The sequence below is a fragment of the Xenopus tropicalis genome, chromosome 5 (assembly GCF_000004195.4).
Source record: "Xenopus tropicalis strain Nigerian chromosome 5, UCB_Xtro_10.0, whole genome shotgun sequence".
Taxonomy (NCBI): Eukaryota; Metazoa; Chordata; class Amphibia; order Anura; family Pipidae; genus Xenopus; species Xenopus tropicalis.
Window position 1 is genome coordinate 116,403,582 of NC_030681.2, and position 19,518 is coordinate 116,423,099.

The window sequence follows — 19,518 nt, forward strand, 5'->3', positions numbered from 1 at the left end:
TTCAATTTGCTAAACTTTCTTTGCCTCATGGTTTTGTAACCCTATTTTGGCTACGGTTGTACTTTTAACACGCAATTACCTGCGTGTGGCGCTACAGGAGCCCTGAGCCCCCGCTTATTTATGGGGGACCGGTATGATATAAATGGCGTGCCTCCACCCAGGGTAGGTATAGGTAGAACTATATGTCTCCTCCCTGGGAAAACTCTATGAGGTCCTTCTTGGACCCGGACCCCCAGCAACTCCCGGTACGGTACCTTGCCCCTCCCTTGGGGTAGCTGCTTACCAGACAGTTGAGGATCCTCAGTATATGAACAGCCAAGACACTGGTTAAAATGGTGAACCAGATGAACTTGTTTATTGATGCAGGCAAAACACTTCAGAGGATGTCACACAGACGGCTCAAGTCACACACTCTCTCTTTGGGCTACCCCCGGTACTCCTGCCGGATGCTTCCACCTAGGAACTCACCCCGGTCCACGCGTAGCGCCCCTTCACTGGGAACACTCCCAGGTGCTGACTTGGCTCCTCTTACTACACACTACAGGCCCTTAACTCCAGCCATGAGTGCTGGGGGGTCTTAACCCCTCTCTCTCCTGTTGGGGCTATTGCTACCCGTTCTCTCTAGCCTGCCTGTCACTCCTAGAGTGACCTGTTACAGTACCTCCTGTACTAGAACACTAGCCTGTTATACGCTTCTTTACAAGAAGCAGTCCCAGGACTAAGACCTTCACAAAATGGGTGTCATTTGCCCTTTTTATATTGCAGCACACTGCCACCTAGTGGTTGCTGCTGCATAACAGGGAAACTCCCTTTTCACACATAAACACCTAGGACCACCTTTAGGTGTCCAAATCTCATAAGGCCACCCTCATGGTGCCTGTCTAAAGGGGAACTAATCCTGAAGGGGCCCAATTCTTTGGGGTCCCTACAGTTTTAAAGTCTTAACAGGAGAACAAAGCATTCTTTAGTGATATTTGGTAGCATTTCCAATCATTACCAGTGACATTTGTTTAAGAAATGATAGGCATAACAAAAACAGCAGCTTTGTAAAATTCTTCATAAATCACTAGTTATCCGAGTACCCCTCAATGCTGATTTATAGGCTGATATTCAAGCTAACTTGAATTGTAGTCACTGTAATAGAAATATATATCTTATATATCCTCTGAAATTATCTTTCATACTTCAAATCATTGTTCCTTGGCAAGTGTCCATCATATACACCCGGTGAGATTACTGTTAAACCTCCCATGGCAAGGGCTGAAAGAATTAGTATCAATTTATTGGCAAAACTGGGAAAGTCATGGTTGAAAGCACCTGTACTGCACATGCAGCAATATATCCATTACAGTATTACAGTCCAGTTACCTTCAGTTCTGTAGATAAACTGCTGATCCAGTGTACTGCTTTCCTACATTATCTTAAATGTTTTCTAGCCCCCTCAAAATAAGTATAAAAATGGGTACACAACTACTTTCTACCTCACACTAGCAGTGAGTATTAATATAATTTGTCACTGCTTCTTGCTGCTTCTATTTAATGTAGTACTGTCCAATTCTTTCCCATACAGGCTGATTGTGAGAACTCAACAAGTGTAGCGGACACAAAAAGCTCTTTTTACTCTTATACTTAGATGCACTAAGCACCTCACTCCATCAATCTTCTCCCTAAGGTAAGGACCATAGGAGATAGATTGATAGAGTGAAATGCTTAGTGCAAATTTTCCAAGTAGGGAGCACCAAATACATTTTTTTTGGATTTGGCCGAGCCCGGAATCCTTATTTAGGCTATGTAAGGGATACACACGCACACAGCAAAAAAATGTTAACTTCCGTGTTTACATGTGAAAAAAGTCCCAATTTTCAGGATTCAGATACTACTAACTAGTATCTGGAGAGCAACAACATGATAATTTAGCACAGTCACTGGCACATGATCCTTCAATAATAACATATATTTCAAGAATAGGAGACTTACCATGCTCGCCAATAAGGTTTAAAGGTGGCCATACACTGGCTGATAAAAACTGATGACAGAACTTTTCGCCAGCTTATTGGCCCATTTATTGATATCTGGCCAAAAATGGGTTCTAGGGCCAAACATTCATTCCAATATCACCTTCCTCAAGGTGGTCATACCATTAAAAGATCCTCTTGTTTGGTGACCTCCCCAAACACGTGGATTTTAACATTTGTAACCATCTTAACTGAATGTGGGACTTCACAAGCAATGTTTGTGTCTACTTTCAGTCCACTAATTTTCCTGCTGGATTATAAGGCTAATGCCCCACAGAGCAAGTTAGTCGCCCACTACAGAGCTCTGCTACACTATTCACTTGATATGTATAGTCATACTAACACAGTTATACAAACTCAGCAGTGCCAGTATCCTAAGCAGGACAAGCCGTGCTCTTGTGATGTTAGCTAAAAAGTCCATAAATACGATTACTTTAATACTTAAACGCACAGAAGCAAAAATACAGGTGTAGTTCTTTGTTTAATTAAAACACAGAGTAAGAAAATAAGGAAAACCCAAAAACTGTTCTTCTGCATAGAAAATGTCATTGTAAGCACCTTTCCAATACACACTAGTTAAACATTTATAATATTTCCTTATCCATTTTGCCCTGAAGCGCCCTAAGGCAGCTCCTGCGATGCTGCTGGAAATTCAGCTCTTTTTGCCGACCATGGTAACTTTGGGGGAGCTGCCATCTGAAGTGAGTTTCTCAACTCTTCTCATGGCAGCAGTGCCCCTGGTAAGTACAACATTTATTTTAGCCATTGGTTTTAAGTTCATACATATTCTTCTTAGTATGGATTGTATGTTACAATAGGTACCTAGGTGCTTAAAAAGTTACCACTCATTGGATAAACGCTGCTCCCTCGTCACCTAAGGATTAAGACGCTCAGTGGGCAGTTATTTGTGCTTTCATACCACCCTTTTATTAGTAATTAGTTTGGCAAGGAAATATAGTTAAATGGCCTATTCACCCTAAATGATCTTCTAGTCATACAGAATGGATTTAAAGATATTTCAGTTTTACTGAAGAAAATGTATTCTTCTACAAATGAATCACAGGGGAAAAGAAATCACGCACAGGATGTTTAATGTCATGGTTCAACACTTTCCTACTGCGCTGGCAGCAATATATTCATTAGGGTAATAATATCTGACTGCCTTCAATTTCATAGATAAGCTGCTGACCCTGGAAATGTGCTGGAAATGCTGAAGTACAAGGCATAACTATTTTCAGTTCCGGAGAGCCTGTGCGAAATATGTGTAAAGCAATTTGGTGCTCGTTCATCCTAGTGCCTCTCTAGCAAATAGCAGTAGCTGCATTTGTTCAGAAAAATATAGCTGCGGTTTTCTGGCTTCTAGCACTGCGGCTGCAGTTATGCGCAAGCAATTCCATAGAGATGCAGGGTGCATGGCTCCTACATAATACATTTGCATTCTAAGATAGAATCCTATAAACTGTGTGTGGGTTAAGAAAAGCAGTGTAGATTTGATGATTGTTTCCTCTGGTCAGAACAACCCTAGAGAGTCTTAAAGGGTCTTTTACAACCTCTGAGGCAGTGGGTAAAGTGCAGCAATGCCTTGAAGAACTGCCAAAAGTCTCTGGCCCGAAGAGTTTAGTGCTCACTACGTTAGCAGTATATTCATGAGGGGCAGAAGTCAGGAAGCAGGTAGACATTCCCTCTCCTGCCCCCTGCACGCCACTTAACTTTGCATCATACAGACATATACAGAAGTTAGGGAACAGTAGGAGGCTGCAAGGGCAAGTGTTAGGAAAGGGCTGTCCTGCACCTCCTGATGCTGTGGTGTGCTCCAATCTGGCACAAGGAGGAGAGTGCAGAATTCCTCAGAGCACAAGTGCTTGGGACATGAAAACTAAGGGGCACACTCTGGCACTCTTTAGTGCTTTAGGACTTGCACCCAAGGGAAAGTAAATGACCCCCCCCCATAAAGTCTTTGCTTGAAAAAGTCACAATTGCTACACAAAGGCTGCCAATAGAGCCCTTAATAAGAATTAGACAGTGACAGTGACTTAATGTGGCCATACACGGTACAATTACGATCTTTCCTGCATCAAATGGACTATTCAGAGGTAAACTGTCAGATATGGAGGTAGAAACAATAGAATTTATACCCCTAGCCCTAAACTAATACTTTTCATATAAACCTACGCTCTGCCTCTGACCTTCGCCTTTGTTCTTCTCTCATCACCTCTTCCCATTCTCGACTGCAAGACTTCTCACAGGCTTCTGCCTGTCTCTGGAACTCTCTGCCTCGGCCAATCAGACCTTGCTTCCTGACTTTCAAACTCTCCCTAGAGACCCATCTGTTTAGGAAAGCATACTGTATGCTTTGGTTGGGTTCTGGTGGTCCTTGGACTCCACACAGTCTGCTGCTGACTCTAAGTAATGAAAAAGGGCCACACCAAACTGTTTGATGGTGATGGAACAGTATATTACCCTTTAATAAAAAGAAATATGCCCAATAATTCTTCTGTGCAAGAAATTCAATTGAACAAGAGGTTTTTTTTCCATGGCTAAATGTGATAGTTACATAGTTACATAGGGTTGAAAAAAGACCAGAGTGCATCAAGTTCAACCCATCCAAGTAAACCCAGCACACACAACCTATACTTACCAATCTATACACTCACATACATAAACTATATATACAACCACTAATACTAACTGTAGATTTTAGTATCACAATAGCCTTGGATACAATGCTTGTTCAAGAACTCATCCAGGCCCCTCTTAAAAGCATTAACAGAATCTGCCATTACCACATCTCTAGGAAGGGCATTCCCCAACCTCACTGCCCTCACCGTGAAAAACCACCTACGCTGCTTCAAATGGAAGCTCCGTTCCTCTAATCCAGGGATCCCCAACCTTTCTTACATGTGAGCCACAATCAAATGTAAAAAGACTTGGAGAGCAACACAGGCATCATAAAAGTTCATGGAGGAGCCAAATAAGGGCTAAGATTGGCTATTAGGGAGCCTCTATGCACACTATCAGCTTACAGGGGCTTTATTTGGTAGGAAATCTTGTTTTTATTCAACCAAAACTTGCCCCCAAGTCAGGAATTCAAAAATAACTACCTGGTTTGGGGGCACTGAGAGCAACATCCAAGGGGTTGGGGAGCAACATGTTGCTCACGAGCCACTGGTTGGGGATCACTGCTCTAATCTAAAGGGGCGACCTCTGGTGCGTTGATCGTTTTTATGGGAAAAAAGAACATCCCCATCTGCCTATAATCCCCTCTAATGTACTTGTACAGAGTAATCATGTCCCCTCGCAAGCGATGTTAGAAAACTGTCTGTAAATGTAACTAAATTTGAAAAACAGAAAACAAAAGTAAATGACCGTAAGTGACACGTTAGCTATCCTGTATGTGCTTTGTTATATAAACCACAGTGTGAATGCTCTATTTCACTCATATAGTCTCTGCTTGCTTGGCAAGCCCTGCGAGTCTCTATGCCTTTGCCTGTTCCTGTGTGTTGTTGGGATCTAATGGAATTGGGGGCAGTGGATAAAGTAAAAAAAAGGAACTTGCATTGCAAAAAAGAGTGTATGCTTTGCATGTTCTAGTTTTGTATTTTAATAAATAAATTGCACATTGCAGACTTATTTCTAGGTTTTATTGCAGCCACAGCATCTAAAATAATTTCTGTTTCTTCCCTATGATAATAGGTTCCTGATAAAACCTGTGTAATGGCTAGCAGTCAGCACCAAACTAGGTTTATTTTTAACTAGGTGTATATCTCTCTGTGTTCACTTCACAGGACAACCAATTCCCAAATTCTGGACTGCACTCCATGCTGGGATCTTCATATAATTAAAACACCTTTATTCCCATAATAGGCACAGACCAGTGCAGTAATGTTTCAGATCTACATTAACCATTTGTCAAGCTGATAAAACCTGAGCACATTGTGTGTAAATGTGATAAGAACCTAGATTGCAAGCTCCACTGGGGCAAAAGTTGAGTGCTGGGTAATATGTTGGGGCTATATAAAGAATAATAATATTTTAGTCAATTAGTGTCAATATATGGCATAAACTATAGGTCATAATGAAAATTAGATAGATCCATCTGGCAGCTGAAGATTAAAAGGTTCAGGGGCCTTCTAAAAACCTTTAGCAGGAGCTTTTATGAATTTTTATTGGTTATCAGTTTTTTTATTGATGTTATGTTTAGCTTCAGCCACACAATTAAGGGACAAATGAATAAAGCTTGCGGCATGCCACATTGTGCAGCATGTTTTCTATGAGTTCAAGCTCTGTAAGTAACAACTGCAGCTATTTATATCACTATTTAGGTTGGAGATTCTTTCTTAAGGGCTCAGTGTATTTAAGGCCTGAAGTGGGAGTCTCTGTAAATATATATATATATATATATAGATTTCATATTGCATATATTCATAAGACACTAATAATTAGGATCCAGATATCTTTATAGTTTAATTCCAGTGTCATAAAGTGTCATAGAGCAGATTTGTTCACATCTTCTCTCAAATGTGCAAAAACTATGGTGAACTGCAATACACTCCAAACTGGTTTTATACACAATGAAGCCCAACTCCTCACGGTTCAGTGTGTTACTGTTTAAGTCAGAAGGCAGCGATTCAAGGTTAAAACCTTTTATCACAGGCATGTGTGAAAGTTACATGCACAATGATGAACTGTAAGTGCTTTGCTTACAGGAGAGAAGCATGATGATAATCCTGCACACCCTTGTTGCCATTTTTCATCACTGACGGGTAGAGAAAGTCCGCAGTTTCCTTAATGGGCTGCTCATAGGGAAGACAATAGTTGCAGCTAATAATAGCTGCCCAGTGGTGACTTTGGCCCCAAAGCTTTTCAGATGCTGCCCCCCTCACCCCCCCCCCCACACTTTTACCTCCGGTGAGGTGCAACACTAGTGCAGACAGCACAATAGCAGGGCAAAGCAGTCTTTTAACACTTGGTGCTGAGGTGGGTAAATTGCGGGGTCCAGCGTTTGGTTGAGGGACCTAGACAGTGAATAGAAAGCTAACTTATTCTAGTGTTAATACTTAATCTTTAATTTGCTGAGCAAATCATTCTGCCTTATTGTGTTGTATCTGCAAGCCTACTTCAGTAATATTTCCATAATTTGGTTTCAGCTCTCCTTTACTGAGTCATTAATAATGTTTATATGGAAGACTTTGAATGCCTAGACATTTTCTAATAGATGAAAGGAAACAAGAGCTGCTTTGGTCCTAGATAAGTAGCCATCCTTGTGCATGGACTGACCTGGCCGGTTTGGCTCACTCAGCAGAATTATTAGAATAAAACTAATCACAATATCCAGACACACTTCTATTTTTAATCAGGACCACACTAGGCATTATATTTTAGACATCAGCCTCACTGTTTATTGAATCATATTGTACATAAAACTAGTGCCAAGTTAATACTGATACTGTCTCCAGAATAATCTCTCTGAGCCGGGGTATCATGTCTCATTTTTAGTAGAAATTAATGAGCCATCCATTTAATATGACACAATTATACACAGGAATGTCAGTCATAGACCTTCTGGTTTTGCAAATGTTAACTCTCACTAACCTCTACAGCTGATTTAACAAAAATCTGATTCAGTCAATCTTTATTTAAAGCCAGGCCTGGACTGGCAATCTACAGATTCAGGTAAAAACCAGAGGGGCTGCTGTAAGATTCCATAGACAGTCTCTATTTATTGGCCTGGTGGGGGCTGTTTGCGCCTCTTTGTATTTGAAATGCTAAGGCCTATTTTTAATCCCAGTCCGGACCTTTTGTACAGTGATTGGACAAATTAGTGTAGTATAATGGCAGATTAACAAAACACTCAGGGCATGGAACATGTTTACCTGCCTCTGCAATCTGGTGGGAGCGTTTTAGTGCTGAAATCCAGCTGTCACAGCTTCATGTGTGTTATCAGGGACAGTCACACATGGGGACACTTGTTTAGTAACACTTGCACTGGTATGGGATCTTTAATCTGGAAACCTCTTATCCTGAAGGCTATCTCCTATAGAGTTTTCACTGTAATAATAAAAAAGTACCTTGTACTTGATGGTAACTAAGCAGTGTGCACTTTATTGAACAATCCTATTGGGCTTTTTTGATATTTTTTAATGTTTTCAGTAGACATCAGAAATGGTCTTTCAATTTAGGAAAGATTATCCAGAAAACCCAGAGTCCCAAAGATTCTGGATAATAGATATGATACCTGAACATTATAAAGGATAATGTAACACCTAATGAAAGTGAAAAGACTATTAATAGTCACCTTGGTGTTTCATGGTTCCATGACGCCTCGTGACTTCTAATAGCCTTATAAATTAGAGTATGGGTACATTATGCTCAATTCCTACACCATAATACATCATTATAAGGGATATTGATGATAAAATTAGAAGTATTCCTCTAGATTGAGAGGGCAATAGAGACATAACAGTACAATCAGTGGGCTGTGCTCTCATTGTTCTTATGATATACATAAATAGTTCAGGTGTGCTATGGCAGCGAAAATCACAAATTTTGCCAGATTATTATTATATCACATTGAGTAATTATAATGTGCTAACATATGCCACAGACCTGAGCAATAGTAGGATCTGGGGGAGGTCTGAGTTAAAGAGGGGCCGGCTCATTAGAGCTTACAATATTAAAGATTATATTAATTTATTAAAAGGCTATTCATCCAGAGGCATGTAGGCAGGATGTGTCCCTCCTGGGGATTTTTATGGCCCTTACTTTTCCCAAGGTCACCATAGATGTTGTGTTATGGCATCATAATAGTATAAAACTGGTCCCTCTAATTTGAGGAAAATAAAAAGTTAGCCCATACTATTTATGTTGCAGTTATTGGTTTTTATTTTACTAAAGGAGGCTAAAGGAGTAGATGTACATGTACCCAGCTTGGAAAGAAAGATATTACCTATTATCTGGGAACATGGAGCTTATAAAGCATAAAGAACGTCTTCTTTTGTGGTGCTTTAGGGACTTGCCCAAAGTTGATATTCTTACCCTTTAGTTATACGCATGTAAGGTCGGGGGCCAATTATCCCAACATAAATCAAAGTATCATTATATCAAAATACCATCTATTATGGAGTATAGCTCTGTCATTTAAATCATGACCTGTGTCAGCTGCTGATCCTGCTCTTATTACGCTGAATGATCCTGCCAGACCTCATAACAATTATTCCGTAACAGGCTGATGTTTTTTCTTTGTTAAATAAAGTGATTAATGACAGTTTGGTGCTGTGCTGCTTATCTACAAACCAGTAAAGCATTTATAACCATAGAGCACCCCCTGCTGGATGCTACAATACATTTTAAAACAACTAACTAAACTGCTGTATGTAAGGTGCCACTATTCTGCAGTGATAAGTGTATATATCACAAACATGTAGATTACATACAAAAATACAACTGATAACAGACACAAGAGGTAAAGAGGGCCATGCTCAATAGAGCTTATACCTGGGCCTTGATTTGGCAAACATCTTATTGCTAAGGCTAAGGCCCAGAAGTGCACCAATGGCAGGCAGTGATTATGGGGCCCACAATGACAGCATCAATCATAGGGATTATTATTCTAGCATATTTTGGGTCTAGTTACTGTGACACAGTTCATCAGCACTAGAAAAAGTTTGAGAAAAAGAAAAATGTACCCAACCGAGGTGATAATGTTATAGTACAGTATGAGATGTGATAATGTTATAGTATGATATAAGCATAAAGAGCTGTTACACGCAAGTAATAAACATTAATGATTGTGTACAATGTGGGTGTCAACATATTGACTAAAAGTCCCATAATTTTACTGTTAGAGTGAAGGGTACATAGAAACAGGGGTGAAAATGCTGACTGGTGGATCTAAACTTTTATGAATTTGGTTCAATTTGCAAGCTAAGAGACTATTATCTTGGTTGGGATAAAGCTATTATTTATGGGAAGTGGCTTGTCTCAACAACTGAATGCTAGACCACTCTATCATTTAATATGTGGTTCTAATGACTGAATAACAATTGGTGAAGCAAACGTACAATTTACTGCCAGCAGCTAATTTTTTAGTAAATTACATTACATTACATTAACATTTATTTATAAAGCGCTGGGTTACATACATTGGACATACAGAGTAACATATAAAGCAATCAGTAACCGATACAAGAGGTGAAGAGGGCCCTGCCCAAAAGAGTTTACAATCTACAATCAAAGAAAGCCTCATTTGTGCATTATCTTACCAATATTATCATGTGACTGTTAGTGCTGTCAGGTTTGGTCTCATATCTGTGTTTTAATAGTCCTTCACTTCTGATCATTACAGAAATATTCAGAAAGCTATACTGGTTTAGGAAACCAGACGAGCTGCATGGTACCATAATTCCTTCTGGATTAGTAGAAGCTCTTTGGAGATTAAAATATGTGCGCTGGAAGCCAATATCACACAGGGCCCCCTTCTAAACCCCTATATGTCAGAGAGGTCAGGAAAAAAAATGCAGAGGATTAAATGAACAAAAATAGGACATTGCAAACCATCCCTAAATATCATTTTTTCATAACAGATATTTTATTTGCCACCAGGACCTCTGTGCAGCTCATTACTTGTCTAGGCGATGAAAAGGAGTGCATTTTAGTTCTAGTTGGCACACTGGGTGCCCTAGTTAATTAGTATGGCTCAAACATTCCCTATTAATATCACCAACTTCTCCTAATGGCACAGTTTTTATAGAGAAATGCATATGCAGGTCAAGCTAATTATTTGAAAATGCCAAACTTGGTGTCACATATTCACCTGAGTATAAGACAAAACTAAGTCATCTTTTCTACATATTTTCTTTCCCCTCTAATTGAAATTGATTAGTAGAATTCTTCTGCTATTAAATTCCATTAATATAATATAAAATGACAGTACATTGCACTAAACATTGTGTGATTTACTCAAAAGTTAATCTGTATGTAAACTAAAAGGCACATGTATTACTTATTCATTAATAAAGGAAAACATGCATACATAATAGCGTACATGCAGCCTATTCTCTAGTATTCAGTAGGTACTCACCTGAATGTGCCATATTATTTATTTTACAATATTATCAATATTCTTTTGCTAGGGGAATGTTGAATCTTTAAACTGTGAAAATGTACACTATAGGGGTATATTTATGATGCTGTGTAAAAAGTGGAGTAAAACATCACCGGTGATGTTGGTCATAGCAGCCAATCAGATGCTTTGCTTTGATTTTCCAACTGTTGAAATCTAATTGCTGATTGGTTGCCCTGTGCAACATCACTGATAATGCTTCACTCCACTTTTTACACAGCATCATAAATATACCCCTTTAAGGTAGTATTTTTATCATGCTGTGTAAAAAGTGGAGTAAAACATTACCGGTGATGTTGCTCATAGCAGCCAATCAGATGCTTTGCTTTGGTTTTCTACCTGTTGAAATTTAATTGCTGATTGGTTGCCCTGTGCAACATCACTGGTAATGCTTCACTTCACTTTTTACACAGCATGATAAATATACCCCATATATCTACCTATACAAAGCAATGCATACTGTATGTGTGCGGTGTGGGTGAAGCTAATAGCAATATGATGTCATACAGAAGTAACCATTAAAGCATTACACCATTAAACCATTAAAGATGAAGGTTTCCGTACTGATTTGCAAGCATTTAGACAAGTTGAACCATTAAAGTGATGGAACCATAAAGATATAATGGTGATTGACATAACACAAACTACAATGTAGGGTGTGCTCCACCTCTACGTTGCATTACGTAATGTTGAACCAGAGCCTGTCCTCTGACAGACTGGGCTGGTTGTAAATGGAAAACGAAGCTTGAGTCAATATTGTAGCTATCACCATTTTGCTTTTTTAAAGGAAATATGTGACCGTATGTCAAAAATTGTAGAGTGGTGTGTAATGATGAATCTGCAGGCAGATTAGGATGCACATAACAGCATAATAGCATGAGTTACTGTACATGTGAAGGCAGCCATTTAAAGGGGACCTGTCGCCCACACATAAAACGCTGTATAATAAAGTCCTTTTGTGGTTAAACTTGAAACCCAAATAGTTTTTTTTAATTAAATCATTTAAAACTGTTATAAATGTATTTAAAAATCAGAGCAGTCAATCATATATTGCCTACCCCGCCTCTATACCTGAGGCATAAAAGCAGGGCAAGCAATATATGATTGACATTTCACATTTTTAATTACAATTACTTTAACTTTCCATTCAGCACGTCCTAGATATCACCTTAATGGCAAATACACAAGACTTTGGGGTGATACAAAGCTTGACTTAATAACAATGTTCACAATATGACGCCTGCCTGCTTGCTGTGATTGTAAATTCTGAAGGGAAAACAATTAAATAGTTTATATAATGTCAGTAAAGTTTATTTTGCTCAACTAACATGATAGAAAAGGATTTGGAATCATGTCTTAGGGTGACAGGTCCCCTTTAATACACTACTTAACACCCAGTATGGACTAGAGCAGTCTAGAACTGGATATACATGGAAAGAAATGCCTGTATGACAAGTTTGCCAGATTATCAGATACCTGCCCAAACTTGCCACATGCTGGGTCAAATTGGGCAATTCAATCGGTTGGACCCCATGCCAACAATTGAATTAGAATACGGACCTGTGCAGAGCCATCAGTTCTGAGAACCATTGCTGTAAGCTTTTTATTTTGGCCTGAGGCCATTCTGCATTCCTATTGCAGACTTTTTTTTGCACTTTGCACACTGTGTTCTTTAATGAAAATGGCTCTTGTATCTCCTATGGAATATTTCAGTGTGGAACATAGGCTTGCATATCATTTACACTGACAGCTGTAACTGGGCTGACTAGAAAGATTGCTTGTGTGAAACATAGCTAAACCAAATGAAGCCACTCAATCAGTTTCAAATATCCTATGTCCTATAAAGGCAAAAAAATGTTTACATGCATACCAAAATACTCTATCACTCAGCAACAACGTGTCTTTACATACAGGAACAGATTTATAATACAACAAGAGCAATAAATAACCCATGAAACCTAACTGTGCTTAGTGATGTCATCAGCTATTATCAGTGCTTAGTGATGTCACATTCTTGACTTATTGAAACATGAGTACCCTGTTGTACAATACAACAAGCAGAATTTCATGACCTGTATAGAAGCACTGCTTGGTGCAATGCTGCCATAAGGTGAAACCCAATGACTGCAAAAAGACTCCCTCATTATGACTATGAAGATTTTCATTCATCCAAGTCATGGTATATTTAGTATAAATAAATCTAAAGCAACTGGACTTGTTTGGTAATCATTGAGTGTTTTTTTAACCAAATTTATTTTTGGCACTAGTGATCCTGACCCACTTTAGGTTGATTCCAGCATAGGGGTTGGGGTGGCTTCCTTTGGGCAAACTCACTGAGAAACTGAAGTAGTTCTGTTACCTCAAGGATGAGTGAATAGAGTGGTTCCCTTGCACATTCAGGGCTGGTTATACTATGTAGCAGAAAGGATATATGCCCTGGGCCCCCAGCATGATGGTGGCTCCTTGGAGGCAAAGGAAGTAGATAAGGATACAAAGAATATAATATATTAAGGATCATTTATGTCCGTAGGTGCAATGGGCAACTTTAGTTTTCCCCACAGTGAGTTGTGCATATAACCACATACATAACCACATATAGTTGTGATTGGCACTCCCAAAAGTATAGGACGCATATACCACTTACTGAACACCAGATATGCAAACACTGGAAATGGCAGACTTTTATGTTGGTAGACTTTTGAAAATATTTGGCACAGTTGTTCTCAATATGTGTTTTATGTACAGTTTTATACATTTTGGCAAACCAGATGCAACTGTGGTAGGCGCAGTGCAATTTTATTAAGAGAATTGCGTGGAATTGTGGGCGGAAAGTGCATTCTGAGAAAAAAACATGGTGCTTGCACTTTGCTCACTGCTCCTCAGTAAGCATACTATGAAATTATTGTTATATATTTTCAGTACTTAAATTAGTTCTATCGAACCCGCAGATTTCCTGTTTTTAAGCTACAAATCCCATCATCCCAAAAACAAAATCTGGAAATCCATTATTTTTGTAATCCCGCCCTTTAGCTAGTATATGCTCTATAATGAGCATATTGAGCATATGAGCTTTATGATGTAAGGATAACCCCAATCATGCAACTAAGTTACACAGCCTGTGAAGCCAAACAGCGCTGCTATAATGTGCATACGCTCTAATAATGAATGTCTATTTATATCACATGCCCTGTGAGGTTAAATGTGTGTCTCTGTATGCACTGGTAATAGGTATAATGTTAGCAGTAAAACATCACCGTGTTGTATATTGATTAGTCCATTGTACACGACTGCAGAATATTCATCTGATTACACTGAGAGAGAAGAATATTACCTAGCAATCCATTAATTAATGGAGTAAATGCACTGGATTAATATGTCAGAATTTAGTAACTGAAGTTTTGTCAGTTTCCAAGTCCTTCCATACAGAAAATCAGGGACCTATTTGCAGTAGCAACATTAGGTGCAAAAGCTGAATCGAACATGTGTTTTACAATACTATACACAAAATAGCCGAGGCTAATCATTATGGGCCATTTGGGGAGGGATTTATGGGCCATTGAGATACATTGGGATGTAGGTATTGTACCCTCCTGATAGGTCTGCACATGTTCCCATGTAAGTCAATCATTGGCACAAAGTCAAAATTATTGAATCAGCTTTATCTGACCCATCCACTGTGTGGCCAGCCAGATAAGTCAAAAATCTGCTTTTTGACAAAACAAGCTATTTGTACATACAGCTTCATGCCTGAGTCATGATCTCCCTGATGAAATGGAGTTATATGATGTTTCTAATGTGGGGAATGGGTCTTCAAGTGCCATAAGGTAGTTATTGTGGCCATTAGTAATGAGCAAAGCCATAAGAAAAATACAGAACTCTATCCCAGGAAAATCAACATACCAACAGAAAGTACATCAAAAGCCTTAACCACATTGCTTATTATTCTGCTGTACGAAGGCAGTTCCCTAATGTATATACTATAATCCTCCTTTATTAACAAACTGTAGACTGTAAAGTGATGTTTCATTTTGTTCCCTTCTAATTGGATGAAAGTACTGAGCTGGCGTTACAAGACATTCTGTTGAGTACAATGATAAATTAATCCCTGGCAACTGAAAATCAGAATTATTCACTATTTCTAAAACACCCACATAAAGTGTTGATAACTGCTGCATATACAGTAAACAAATCACTTGAGTGAAAACCACTGGGCATGACAAGCTGCAGAACTATCTTTTACCCATATATATATGTATTTCTTTTATATATATATATATATATATATATATATATATGAAAATATAAACCTGAAAACAGAAGCTACTATAGGATTCATCTTTGATCTGCTGCAGTCTATATATTCTGTAGAGAGTCAGTCAAATAGTAAAAAATCTAAATATTAGCATAAGGCACATTATATATATAATTCTAGGCACTGCCCAAGTTAACTGCTTGGCATAAAGTTGGGCGCATTTACCTGTATATCATTCCAGTCTCAGCTCTCACTGTGTCTTTCAGGGACAGTCCATGGACACTTGCAAATCTCTCCAAGTACTTCTGCTCCATCGCGGAATTAAATCTCATTGCCCAACACTGATATGGGAGGCAGGCTTTGGGGGCTGCAGTTCTCGCTTTTATCTTTACCGAGGTTTCATTGGGTTTATGCCCCCCAATCTTAGGGTTGGGGATATCTGTGTATGAAGGCTTGTAAAGATGCATTTTCTGAGGTTCAGTTAGTGAACTCCCTGAGACCTTCTCTGTTTATTTCTGACAAGTGCTCTCGCTATTCCACTTTTCTTGGAAGACAAGCCTGTTGCTTTTTTGATTTCCCTTACCAGATGTAAGAGTAGGGATGCAAACTTCTCTAATGGATATCATGGGAATATCAGACAGCCCTTCTCTCTCTCTCAGCGGGATTAGTTGCCACTGTAACATTTTTATTGAAGAGATCATGTCATGGCCCCCTGCCAGATAAAACTTATTTTCTGTGTTCACTTGATCCCTGCTCTAGTACTGACAATACAGATAAGGTTTTCCCCCTTGGGACATATTGCTTTTCCCATGCCCTTATATTTAGGTAAAGCAAAAACATTTTGATGGGATACAGTCCAAATACTTGTTCTCATACAGTCTATTTACAGCACTTACTAAAAACAAGCAACTAAAGGGCAGACAACTACAGCAAGGACAATGAGTGTGTCAAACAGACAAAAGAAATAGGATGTCTGGCATAGAAACAACACAGTTTAATCATTTTTATAACACAAAAAGGAAAATTGTGCAGGCGAAGGAAAACTAATTATTAAAACAGAGTCTATGGAACACATAGCTGTACAGCTGGGAATTCCATACAGTGATGTCCCGATAAAAACTAAAGCAGATGGAGGGTGCTGCTTGTGACCGCTTATAATGTAGTGTGCGTCTGTCAGTGTTGGTGGATCAGCTGCTCGTAACTAACACTCACAGCAGCCTCCTGGGACTCGCAGCTCCGAGGCGCTGAAGGGCTATAAATGTGACATCCTTAATCTGAAGAATCACTAAGGGGCAGACACACGACATACATAACAATACATATGTAAAAAGATGTGTTGTATATTTTAATAAATGCCATACAGGGTATCCTGCAGAAAAATTCTTGAAGTCTGTATAGTTTCCTTTATTTATACAGCTAAACTGGTCACTAGCGTAAGGGATTTGGTAGCGACAATGTTGAATGGTTTCCTTGATAGTCCAAGCAACAACAAAGCTTATTGTTCAGCAAGCAAATGCCACTTATACATTTCTTGTGTTTTTAACCTCTATGAATCCCCAATAACTGTTTAGATAAATACTCCTTCAGTAGCACATGTAAACTTTCTGCACATGATGATCTTCTCGTCTGCTCAATTGTCTCCTCTTTACAGTCATGCATCAAGGACTATTTACAAACTGAGCCCATCCTCTGCAACTCCCTTCCCCACCCCATTAGACATTTCCAGAGCCTCTGGGCTTTTAAACATTTATTTAAGTATTCCAAAATGTTTCCACCTTCATAATACTCTTTATTCTTCTCCAACACCCCCTTACTTCTGGCTCACAGATTTTTGAATACACCCATAAGCCAATATGTACACTGGCAGAACTAAGTTTAGCACCTGTCTGATTTTGAACCAGACAGCCTGGTTTTTACGTAAGCTGTCTGATTTAAAACTGCCTGTCCAGATTTCCAAAGTTGTAATAACGCAGTTTCAAACTGTGTGCTGAATGATGCAGCAAGACTGTGTGCTGAATGATGTAGCAGTCAGTCAGTCCAGCCACTGCATCACTGCCCCTCCCCTTATGGCAAATGCCGGCCACCTAAATGTCAAATGTCAGACTGGCCTATGTCATCACCCACCCTGCCCGGTGGCAACCCTAGGGAGAACCACACAGATTACCCCACTCTGCATGTCTTAGCCCCTTTATCTTTTAGACTGCATGTATGTTTTAGTACCCTGTGCTTGTGTGGACATTTTGATTAAGGGCATTTTTCTACTGTTTTTGCCATTTGTCTAGGTTCATTATCCAGTTCCTGTTTCCACACTTCCTGCCTAACCTGAGAGCAAGTATGGAGCAGGCCAGTCTTACCTGCCATGTTATAATAATTGTACCAGAAGTTAAAGTGTTTGTCTGTCTGCTTTACTTGTAGTAAGCAGCAGAATAAACTAACACACTGCTATCCACAGCGCTGGATTTCAAATCCGGGCGCCCTTAGGCCGCCCCCATTTGCGCCCCCCCACGCATGCGTGGGCATTTAAACTCCCATATGGATCAGTGGGGAGAAGTCCCCATTGCTCCGTATGGGAGCAATATGTCAAAATTTTGTTACGGCGGGAAGGCCCCTAAATTTGTGTCACCCTAGGCCCGGGCCTTTGTGGCCTCGCCAAAAATCTGGGTCTGGCTATCCAAACAATTTATCATACCTCATCATATCATATCTACTTTTATTGATAAATTGCTACATGAGTACATCGCCGTACAATCTTAAACAAAAAAGAACAGCACCAACAGGGAGGCCAAACATGTATATAATGTATAAATATACAGAGATTAAGTGCCCTGTGGTAAGAGACACAGTAGGAAGTTGGTCCTTGCCCAAAAGAGATTACAGTCTAAGTGGGTAAATAACATGCATGCACAGATCAGAGGGCAAAAGTTTGGTCATGTAGAGTTGGTAATGTTCTATTGCTCCATAGGTAGCATCTGAGTCTTTTTGAAGTGATTGAGAGTTCCCTGCGGAGGAATTCAGGAATGTAAGCTCTTTTATTCAGGGTTCAACCACTATTGTCATTAACACAGCTCTACAGTATGGATTAGCTTCAGGGAGATTCCATTGTTTATAGGTCTAAATTGGCGCTATAAAAATAATAGTAATAAACAGGAACTATCCTGAAAATTAAATTGTAATATGAGCTTCATCTCATGGGAATTAGGGAACTTTGTAAGTATAAGTATTTTTTTTTATGATAGGTTCATCTTCAATATCCCCTTCTCAGGAATCTGTTTCTCATGCAGGAGTCAAAGTCTGATTTGATTGACAGGTTAACTAGTTTGGAGTGTGTTAAGGCCCCCATACACGGGCCGATAGAATCTGCCGATATCGGTCCCTTGGACCGACTCGGTAGCTTATCTGCCCGTGTAGGGGCAGAAACGAGCGGGCTGGCCGACCGATATCTGGCCTGAAATTGGCCAGATATCGATCGGCCAGGTTAAAAGATTCAGTTGGATCGGGGGCCGCATCGGCTCGTTGATGTGGTCCCTGAACCGACTGCCCCATTGCCGCCTACATAATCCGGCCGTTTGGCCCCAGGGCCAAACAATCGGATTATTTTTTTAACTTCAAGCTCCCCGATATCGCCCACCCGTAGGTGGGGATATCGGGGGAAGATCCGCTCGCTTGGCGATCTCGCCAAGCGAGTGGATCCTACCGTGTATGGGGACCTTTACTCCCGTCTAAGACAGTGTGTTAGAGATACAGTAACTGTGTCTCAGAATAACCGACCCCAACAAAATGCTGCATAAAGTGAATCAGATTGTTGATGCCCTTTAAGAAGTTCAAATAAAGGCAGATTGAAAAAAAATAGTCTGGGTTTTCTCTGTTTAGGTTTTGATGTTATTAAAGAGTAGGACCCAGTGACACACAGTGGCTTTTGTAACTGTGCTGCCCCTTCATGCTGTCTACATGGCACTGCTTCGAGCCCCAGGATTCACTGAACCTGCAGCATTACTTTGGGGATCAATAACACAGCCCACATCAGCTGCCTACTGTTTAACTCCCCTTTCTCTGAAGTTATGCTCTGTATAAAGGCTAATGCTCCAAAAGCACTGGTACATGCTGTAAGTACAGGGATGCTGCACAAGGTG

At 39.8% G+C, this 19,518-nt stretch overlaps 1 protein-coding gene across 2 annotated transcripts in view; it reads right to left on the reverse strand.

The window, feature by feature from the left end:
* The window catches only part of kcnab1 (potassium channel, voltage gated subfamily A regulatory beta subunit 1), a 173,386-nt gene that overhangs the window by 140,246 nt on the left and 13,622 nt on the right, over nucleotides 1–19,518 (reverse strand). The window contains exon 1 of one of the 2 annotated variants that reach the window (XM_031901724.1): nucleotides 15,614–15,944. The exons of the other annotated variant lie outside the window; for it this stretch is intronic. Coding sequence (XP_031757584.1) covers nucleotides 15,614–15,855 — 242 coding nt within the window. The 5' untranslated portion in view covers nucleotides 15,856–15,944. Of the gene's footprint in view, nucleotides 1–15,613; nucleotides 15,945–19,518 lie in introns of those variants that run through there. 2 annotated transcript variants of the gene reach the window in all.